Source organism: Talpa occidentalis, unplaced genomic scaffold (assembly GCF_014898055.3).
Source record: "Talpa occidentalis isolate TD23 unplaced genomic scaffold, MPIMG_talOcc4v2.1 talOcc4.4, whole genome shotgun sequence".
NCBI lineage: Eukaryota > Metazoa > Chordata > Mammalia > Eulipotyphla > Talpidae > Talpa > Talpa occidentalis.
This window is the reverse complement of record NW_023604295.1, coordinates 30,958,465-30,967,893: the sequence shown is the minus strand read 5'-3', so window position 1 is coordinate 30,967,893 and position 9,429 is coordinate 30,958,465. Positions and strand designations below refer to the sequence as shown.

The 9,429-nt window shown below is 51.9% G+C and overlaps 1 protein-coding gene across 1 annotated transcript; it reads right to left on the bottom strand.

Annotated features, from left to right (window-relative positions):
• Positions 1-528: 528 nt before the first annotated feature.
• AP2M1 (adaptor related protein complex 2 subunit mu 1) lies at positions 529-9,403 on the bottom strand. The gene is made up of 11 exons (XM_037525194.1): positions 9,299-9,403; positions 7,174-7,290; positions 5,125-5,390; positions 4,316-4,398; positions 3,575-3,710; positions 3,347-3,488; positions 2,800-2,919; positions 2,563-2,698; positions 2,364-2,461; positions 1,771-1,882; positions 529-1,131 (listed from the first exon to the last, which is right to left on the bottom strand). The coding sequence occupies exons 2-11, from the start codon at positions 7,245-7,247 to the stop codon at positions 997-999; spliced, it is 1,302 nt and encodes a 433-aa protein (XP_037381091.1). The 5' UTR covers positions 7,248-7,290; positions 9,299-9,403; the 3' UTR covers positions 529-996.
• Positions 9,404-9,429: the final 26 nt, after the last annotated feature.

Sequence of the window (9,429 nt, the reverse complement as noted above, 5' to 3'; positions counted from 1 at the left end):
TATAGGCTAACACCTCAGCAGGCTATGGGGCGCCCCTAGGGTACTACCTTAGCACTAGATTCTTTGAGTGGGAGGAGGGGGGAGGTAAGAGAAGGAAGGGCTTTTGTAAATTGCCTGGGAAGAATCTTCCCTTTTATCACTCCAGGTTTGGAAAACCTGGGTAATTGGGAAGAGCCTGGAATTTAGAGATCAGTTTCTCAGGATGGTAGGAAATACCAAAAGTAAACCTTTCTTAATCTCTGCTAATTAGAAGGTACCTGCATTAAAGTGCTTGGTAAATCTGGGAAATCTCTGCCCTCAGGGAATAGGGCCCAAGTGGTACTATTAGCCCTTGAGGCTGTTTTCTTCTCAGAGGAGATGGGAGGCAAGGGGAGCGCCTGGAGGGGCCTTAGGCCTGAGAAAGACAGGAAGATCCTTGAGATATTTTAGAATAGAAAATTCTACTCAAGACTGGTAGGTAAGAGAGGAAGAGCAGTTCCACCAGTTTCCCTTCCCATGTAGCTCCCACATCAACACTTAGCCAGAAACTCCATTCTACAGAGTTTATTGGGTTTATAACTGGACGAAGTCACACGTGTACAAAATGAAGCTCACACTATCCCAAAGCAGAGTAGGGATTGAGGGCTGGGAATCCGTTACTGGCCTTTGGGAGAGCTCTGAGGTGAGGGGCAGCCAACCCTCCCACTCCAGAGATGTGGCCACAGGGGTGAAGAAGAGAGGGGGCTGACCTGACTTTGATTACAGAACTCAGCCTGACAATGGGCCAGGGCAGACGGAGGAGCAGGGGCCCCAGAAACCACCCCGCCCAGGGAGCCCGGGGACTACTCCACCTCTCCCACTCGCAATATGGTTGGCCCAGACCTAGACTCAGGGGCTGGTGCAAAGGGAAGGCAGCAAAGCAGGAGGGAGGAGACACTGATGTGTAGTGGCCGGACAGGGGCACCCGGACCTGCGGAAGAGAGTGGGTGGGGAAGCAGGCGAGCTGCCCCTAGGCAGCTAGCAGCGGGTCTCGTAAATGCCGCTTCGACCAATGTAGCGCACCCATTTGATGACATCATGGTCGCTGTAGTTCAGCTTCGGTTCAAATACCTTCAAGTAGCGCACCTTGAGGCCAGAGGGCGCGAATGGCACCTGGGCAAGGGACAGCTCCAGTTAGGAATAGGGCCTCACAGATGCTCCTGTAGCCCTGCCCTACCTCATTACTAACTACAGGTGTTTCAGTGATGGAGTTCCTGAAAGCAGGTGGGGGAAACCCGGTTAGTGAGGAGTTCTTTAAGAGGTTATTATTGATAAATAAAGTATATCCAAGAGTAACTAGCAATCAGACCCTACCTGTGATAACCTAAATCAATTCTTTAATGGGCAGAAGCAGCAACCAAAGAGCTGCCTTGGAGTGTACTTGTTATCCTTTTCAATACTATGCAAGTAAAAAAAATATGGTGGAGAAAATGATCTATCTAATCTGTATTGTAAAGTCGGCCCATTTTCCTGTAAGTAAAATCTGATCTGGCATTTAAATAATTTAAAATTTTCCAAAGAGTTATTTCAAGTCAAAACAAGCTAAAGATCTTCCTCAGTGTGAGCAATTAATTCTACTAAGAGGTCTGAAGGAGGGAAGAAATGAAGTAATGTTGAATGTGTACAAATTAATGTCATTTCCCCTCTCAAGGCCTCAGTTTACTCATCTGCAAGGAAACGGGTACAGCGGTTGATCTGAATGATCTTTCCTAGCACACTCTACTGTGGCTCTAAGTTGTTCCTCTGCCATACCTCAAAGTTCATGGAAATGGGGGGTCGAGCCCATTTCTTCTTGTCGTTGGTGGGTAGAAGCTCAATCTCCGCGCTGATCTGCGATTCCTTCATGCCTGCCATGCGCTTGATCCTGGGAACACAGGGGCAATGGGCAGCATGTGCCTTTAGTAGTCTGGAGTTTCAAGAGTGGCTACCCGTTGTTGGGAGAAGGGGAAGAGAACCCAGCAACTTGGGGAAGGTATTAGGACAAGGATATGTGCTGAGGACCCGATAATCATTTGCTGTGAATCTTGGGTCTGTTCATTTTTAGTACTGAAGGCTGCAGTATCCACTTAGGTATAAGGGCATACTATCCCTTGTTCTACTTCGCAAAGATAGTACCAAGGCAAATGGGGAAATGTCAGAGCATTTTGATAAATGCATGCACGGATGCAAATATTGACATATACACACTAACAGAGATGTAAAAGGCAACACCACAAGCAGAAGCTTCTGCAGAAGCAGACAGGCACCCCCCTCCTCCCCCAACACAGACTCTCTCAGAGGATGAAAGGTAACACTTAAACAAGGCATCTTGAGCCCTACTGTGGCCCCCTGAAGGTAAGACTCACTTCCACACGATGGCGTTCTCGCTGGCCTTATACTTGGCCTTCCCCTTCATGCAGATCACCTGTACCCCACTTGTGTTCAGTGGGGTTGGGATCCTCACCTAAAGGTGACACATCTGTCAGAAAGCTGGCAAGCACTGGCATCAGCTGCTTTTATTCTTGGAGAAAAGTGCTTCCTCCTCCCCAAGTCTCTCATCCTCACCTCAATTTTTTGAGCCAGTAGCGAGGGCTTGAAGTTGGACTTGATGACCACTTTGACCTCCAGCTTGGTGCGCCCCACTTCCCGCACTAGTGGGATCACGCGGAAAGGAAGGATGATGTCCTTGGTGGTACGATACCTTTGTGGGTAGGGAGCAAGGTGGCACGTCATGGCCGGTTATCCTCCCTCTCCCCCATCTCTGTCAGCAGCACCCTCTGCCTCCTCACACCCCAGTAGCACCTCATGAGCTCAAACTCTCCATCTGGTGGGATGAAGCTGATGCTGCGTTCAGAGTCAAACTTGCTGAGTCGCACACACTGGTGGAAGGTGCAGTCATCAATGGCAATTGATTGCTTCCCACTAGAAGCAGGGGTGGAAAGTCTCCTTATTAGTACTGGGGAGGACCAAGAGAGTTGAGCTGGGAGACTACTCCATCCCCAAAGACGATTTATCAGAGGCTGGGCGAGGCTTGGACTATGAAAAGTTGCCAACCAGAATGCAGTTTTTGGACTCATTGCTTGAGAGCCCAGAACCCAGTGTTTTCAGGCACACCGGGCAGAGGCATCAGTATGCACAGAAGCGTCTCAGTCATGACACCAAACAAGAGGCTTACTCTCTCACTAGGATGAGGGCAATCCCCTCAGCTCTCTTAAGCACAGTGGTCAAGAGCAACTAGCCAAGCACACCCTGGGGAGTTTGCAATGCTGCAGAAATGAAGTCCAGCAGACAGGCCCCTCATAGCACTGCAAGATCCACCCGCTCCCACCAGATCCCCCGTCTCCAGCACCTCTTGCTTGTTTCATCAGCTGTGCCTTTGCCCTGCTTCTCAATGACAATCTTGTCATTCATCCCAAACTTGCATTCAGGCATGCCACTCAGGTAGCTCTTCATCACCACCCGGCCCGACACATGGGCGCTCAGCACCTGCCCTGGTGATGGACAAATGGGGACAACTGAGCAAGGAGCAGGATCCTGCCCTGTCCCCTCTCTGGCTTCACCACAAAAGGACTCTCACCCTGCGGGGACATGAGGAGGTTCACACTCTCCAGCACGTCCAGGAAGAGCTCATTCCGGCGATATTTGATGCCCTCCCGTCGCCAGCCAATCTGCCCAGTGACCTGGCTGGTGATCTGGGACTGCTCTTCTTTTGTCTACATGGGGAATGAAGACAAACAGCAATGATTTCACTCATTCTCCCGACCGTCATTCATCTCTCTCTCCCCTCATCCCCTTGCCCTCTAGTCCCCACCCTGTAACACATCTTCTCCACAAACCCTATGGAGCAGGGCCTGGAGAATATGGAGCAAAGCTGCAACGGTGGAAGCTGATGGGACAGCTTACCTGATGCTGGAGGCCACAGGGCCAATTCGGTGCCCACAGGAAGCAGCAGGAGAGCACAGATGGGAAGAGGCAAGCAGAAAAGAGAGAGAAGGCTATGAGGCTTGATCCTAGAGGAGGGCGCAGGTTCTCTCCTGAGGAACACCAGGCCTCCCAAGCAGCCCGCAACTCTCCTCCCCCAAGGGCAGACAGAAATGCTTGAGCTATATTTCCAGTAACAGAGATGCTGAGTCAGCTGTTCCTGGGGTGGGAAGAGGGCCACACAGAGCAAAACAGGCCTGCAGTGATGGCAGAAGGCTTAGACCAACACTTCCTGTCAGGGGAGGGCTCATGAGTCAACTCAGACCAGCTTTAGTGGCCAGCTGGCATGAAGGGAGGTTGAGCTCCCCTGTGACTGTGACCTGTACAGTTCAAGTACCTGGCTCTTGATGCCCTGCTGGGTGATGAAGGTTTTCAGTGCTCCTGTCTCTGAGTTCTGTGGGTAGCCAAAGTCCAGGATCTCTGTAAAAGGAAGGTCATCATCAGCCCCTGGAAAAATGCTGATGGCTCCGTTATTCTAATACCTCCCCTGGCCTGGACATGGCTGGCTAGCATAGCTCCAGAAGACAGTGTGGGAAACAACCGCAGCAAAGTCTTCTACCTGCAGCACTTATTCTGGGATTTGTGCTTCATAAGAAAACAATTAAAATGTCAGATTCTTTTAGGAAGAGGAAATCAGTGGAAGAGTCACAAGGCCAGTGAGTAAAGACAAGAAGCCCTGAGCACTTAGAACTAACAGAGAGATGCTGGGAAGGTGGAAAGATTTTGTTTGCTTAAATCCTACAGAGGAACAGAGATAACAAAGCCCAGGGGCCTGTGTACCTCACCCACCTGTAGGCTCTGAGGTAGCTGCTCTGAGGTAGAAAGCTGTGAGGACAATAAGTGAACTTGGGCCCAAATCACAAAGGTAAGAGGAGGAAACATGCTTAATGGCTAGGCAACCAGCCATCAGATTCCCTAGACTCCTCAAAGACCTTCTGGTCTTCCCACATGTCTACTTGCTTGCATACTTGTGTGTTTAGCTTCAGAGCAACCTTTACGTCTGCATTTGGACTGGTTTTCTCAGCTTAAAAGATCAGTTAGGAAAAGAAGTTCAGAGAGCACCGGAGCCTCAGATCTGCTCCCACCTCCAGGCCACGCCCCATCAGGTTCAGTCCCACCCTTGGTTCACCACCCTACCAGTCTCACCATCCAGCAGCTCATATATGAGCACAAAATTGTTCTTGATGTTCTCCTCGCTGATCTTGCCAAAGTAGGCAGCCATTACGTCACACATCTTATAGAGGAATTCGAAGACCATGGCAGCATTGACATTTTGCTTGGTGACAGCTGCCAGCCAGATGTTGGACCGCTTAACATGGAAGAAACTGGTGCGAGCGATGTTGGTGACAGGGCTGCGCACCTGCTGCCGGGCGTGGATAACATTGACCCGAAAGGCATCCACTGCATTCCTCCTGAGGGAAAAGGGTGCACAGGGGCATTTCAGCACCCAGGCAAACCTCATTCCACCAGAGTCAACCGAAGTTGCTAACAGTCTCCACCCCCTTCATTGCTGAAATTCTAGAGGTAATGTCTATACCACAGGGGTGGTTCCCTTGTGACTCCCAGTGAGGGTATGGGAGGAGGGCCATTATTGGGCTGGTGTCTGAAGTCCACAAGCGACAAGAGAGTCAAGCGGCAATGACAGGAGTGTAGAAGTACCTTTAATCAAGTATGCCTCATCAGGTTTAGGAAGCTCTGTTTCCTGACTCCAAGCCTGGTCCCAATTTCCCAGCTATACCCCAGCTGCTACCAGGTCAAGATGAAAAAAAGACCCTGCTTCTTCTCTAGTCTTTCTATTAATGATCCCACCAATGGGGAAGACTGACTCTTCCAGAAGTTAAGACAAAGCCAGCATGACTTCAGAGAAGGTTCTAATCTACTGAGGGAAGAGCACCAAGGGCCCTTGAGCTGGGTCACCCATTCTTGTCCAGGATCCAATTCCAGGACAAACTTAGGGAATGAAAAAGGATAAAGAAACAATGATGGGGGGGCAGGGCCCCCCACCCACCTGTGCCTTGGTGGCAGCTTGACAGGCTGCTTACCTATTGCTATGACAGCCAATGAGATGGGATGAGAGAAATGGCGCCAGCAAGAAGAGGAGAGTGACAGCAACGAGAGAGAGGGTTAGACACAACACACTGGAGCAGGCAGCACACACCATGAGGGAGAAAACAAGCACCAGGCAAGGGGTGAAGAGCACAGCAAAGCATGCAAATCTGAATATACACTGGCCTTGGTTTATCTAGGTCCATTCGCAGCAGGAGGGGGCACAGATGGGTGTAGCCAACCAGGTTCAGGCAAGCCAGTCATTGCTACAACTCTAGCTCATGCTCTACCACCAGCCAATTGACAAATAGTCACAAAGGCCTGTCCAGCCCGATAGGCAGAGAAGCCAGGGGCTAAGCAGCTGCGGCACCGCAACAGTCCATTTCAAGCTCTTTGAGAAAGAAAAGAGGACAGCAAGAACCAGAGGAATCTAATCTCATTAGAACTGCTGAAGCCAGGACATGTCCCCTCCACCAGGAAAAAAACAGTGGCATGCAGGAGGATGAGAAGTAAGGCTGGGTCTTCTTGTTAAGGTCTGAGGGACCCAGAACAAGCAGCTAGTTCAAGTATACTCTGATAGATCAGCCTGGCCTCCCTGCCCTTTCCTCAGTGACCCAGAGAGAGCCTCAGGCTTGCTCAGAAGCTTTCCTCCAAGAGTGGCCCAGAGGAAATGAAACAACTGAGTCAGCAGCTTGCCTCCTGAGAAAGGAGAGGATATGGCAGCCTGGAGAGGTTTTCAAGAGAATCAGCAAAGGCTGTCACCAAGAAAAGGGCTTCTGAGAGCAAGATTTAAATGCACCTCCAGCCTGATCACCAACTCCACCCCTCGGAGAGAGCTCTCTCTTCCTCAAAAGAGCAATCAACCAGCCCCAGCAAAAGCACTCATCTCCAGCAACCATCTCTGTCACTAAGGGAAAGAGGAGGCAGAAAGGACAGAGTTCTTAAGATTGTGGGGACCACGCCATTCCACAGGTCTCGCCTAGTGGCCAGTACAACCAGACCGAATGGGAACCGAGCTTTACCAGCTGAGCTTCCAGGCTACATTGAGGGGCGGGGGGTGGTCCTCTGGTAGGAACAGACCTTGTCCCGCATGCTGAGGAGGAGGGCAGGGCTGGTGGGGAGCATAGCTGGTTCAGCCAGGGGACTCACCCGATGTCATCTCGGTAGACCCGGGAGATGAGCACCTCCCCCTTGTGATTATAGATGAATAAGCCTCCAATCATGGCGGCAGCTCAGTCTCCTCGGCCCATCGCTCTGAGAACAGACCTAGGACAGTGGGGGCAGGGTAAGGGCAGGTCTTGGAATCTGTTAATATCTTCAGTGGAACTGGACAGGCCACTGGCAGGGCTTTTTTCCTGCTTTAACTCTCCAGCAAGTGACCCTGCAGCCCTCCCAAGCATGCCCCTCCCCTTAGCCAGCTCCAGTTCCTGTTTATCCCACACTGGAAGGGAAAAAAGAATCGGACTGACTTAGGCCCAGGGGTCTAAGGCCATTTGACCCTCCCTTTTAGCTCCCTCCCCCCTCTTTCCAGGTCGAGTTTAGCAAGGGTCCTTTCAACCCTTCCAGTGTACTCTCACTCAGGCTCTAGCCAATGAGTCACTGCGAAGGCCTGCCTGCGGCTGCAGGAATGGCGGTAGGAATTACTCCAGTTGGTTCAGGCCTGGGGCCCCCAGGCACAGCTTTAGGAGCACCCAGTCTCTCAGGCTCCACCACCCTTAAGAGAGGGTAGCAGGGCCTGAACCTTCAGCTCTTTAATTCACAGAACGCTAAACATTCCAGGAAAGGGCGTGCAGGGTGGGGGGAGGAGGAAAGAAGAGAGGCCACAGGCACTGGCTGACACAGACCCAGGAGTGGAGTGCGGCCCTAACCTCTCCCAGGCTGTCAGATAAGCAGGCAAAAGAGCAGAGTAAAGTCCCAGCCCTAACACACTACACCTTAATGACCCAAGTTGCTTAATGCTTTTTTTTTAACCACCCCCCACCCCTTTTAAAAAAGGAAGACTCCTCTCAGCTCCTGAGTCCAATAAAAATAAGGGGGGAGCTCGTGGAGGGGTGCAGATTCATAAAATTAAGAGCTCTTCCTACCCGAAATTCTGTGATTCCCGACCCATAACATAACTCACTTCTGGCCTAAGGGCTTATAGGCAAGGGGCAGAAGCCTGGATTATCCAAATTATTTGGGTCAAACTAATTTAGACTGTTTACAAGGAGAAAGAGGGTTAATTTAATTTAGTTCTAGATTTCCTGGATTAGCCTTGGTATTAATTTCACATGGGGGTGGGGTGGGGTGGAGGATTTAGGTACACTTCTCTAAACTGGAAAATAAAGCGTCTCACTGTATCTATCAAGGTCCCCCAAACTCAAGGAGAGGTCTCTGTAGGTAGTGGACACATCTCATTCTCAGTCCCAAAGAGGCTGGGAAAGGAAATGTAAAATGGAGGTAGAGCCCTGGGCACAGAAACAAGTTCACAGACAGCTCAGGGCACCAGAGAAGCACAGGGGGTGGGTGGCAGGGCAGGAAAGGAATATATAGTTAAGGGGAAAGACTGGCAGCAACAACCAGGCAATATACAGAGGTGAGCCCACAGCAGCAACAGGGCTGGTGGGGTCACAAGGAGGAGTTTCTAATAGGACAAAGGTTAAGACTCTGAAGAGGAAAAGCAGCAGGGAGAGATTGACAGTGGTGAATAAAGAAAAGCTGGGAAGAGGAAGCCAGCTTTGGGGTTCACATGTAGACACGAGAGGCTGGTGAGCTTTTCGCCCCGGGGAGGACATCATGGGAAAAGATGGTTCCACAATGTGCGGGGGCTGTCACCGGTCTGAGGAAGAGATGCGGGGTGTCACTCAACTAGGAGAAGGGGGTGCCACAGGGTGGGAGGCTTGTCACAGTCCAAGGAGACGGCACAAGGAGGTGTCACTGCCTAAGGAGACGGGGAAATTGTCCTTGCTCCGAAATCAGGAGGCGCGGAGGGGTAGGGGGCTTGTCACGATCCCAAGGAAGGGGACGTCGCGCGACGTCCCTGCTCTGGGAGAAATTCCAGTACGTTTCCCTCGCACGGGAGGCGCCCGGCGGGTCAGGTGGAGGGCGCCGCTCCCCACCCGTCCTGCAACCGCGCCCCGGGCGCCCCCGCCCCGTCAGTTCCCTCTGGGATCGGAAGGCTAAGGCCACTCCCGGGTGTGGGCAGCTTTCCGTGGAGCGCAGTGCAGGGCAGAGCAAAGCTGGGCGGCGAGGCAAGCATCCTCCCTCATCCCGAAAGGCCAGATCCCAAGCTCACCTGGTGTCCTCGGCCCCCTGCTCGGCCCGCCGGGCCACTCTCCGGATCCCAAGATGTCCGCCCGCCCCCTGCTCGCCTGCCCGCTGCCTCGGCTTTCACTGCAGTGCCGCGGCCCCGCCCCGGCCTCAGCT

What these genes read in the sequence shown, in the direction of transcription:
- AP2M1 (XM_037525194.1), bottom strand. Translation starts at nt 7,247, where the DNA reads ATGATTGGAGGCTTATTCATCTATAATCACAAGGGGGAGGTGCTCATC. An exon ending in GTCTACCGAGATGACATCGG is followed by an intron (nt 5,391 to 7,173) that starts GTGAGTCCCCTG and finishes CTTTTCCCTCAG; the next exon opens with GAGGAATGCAGTGGATGCCT. An exon ending in AGCAGGGCATCAAGAGCCAG is followed by an intron (nt 3,711 to 4,315) that starts GTACTTGAACTG and finishes TTCCCCATGTAG; the next exon opens with ACAAAAGAAGAGCAGTCCCA.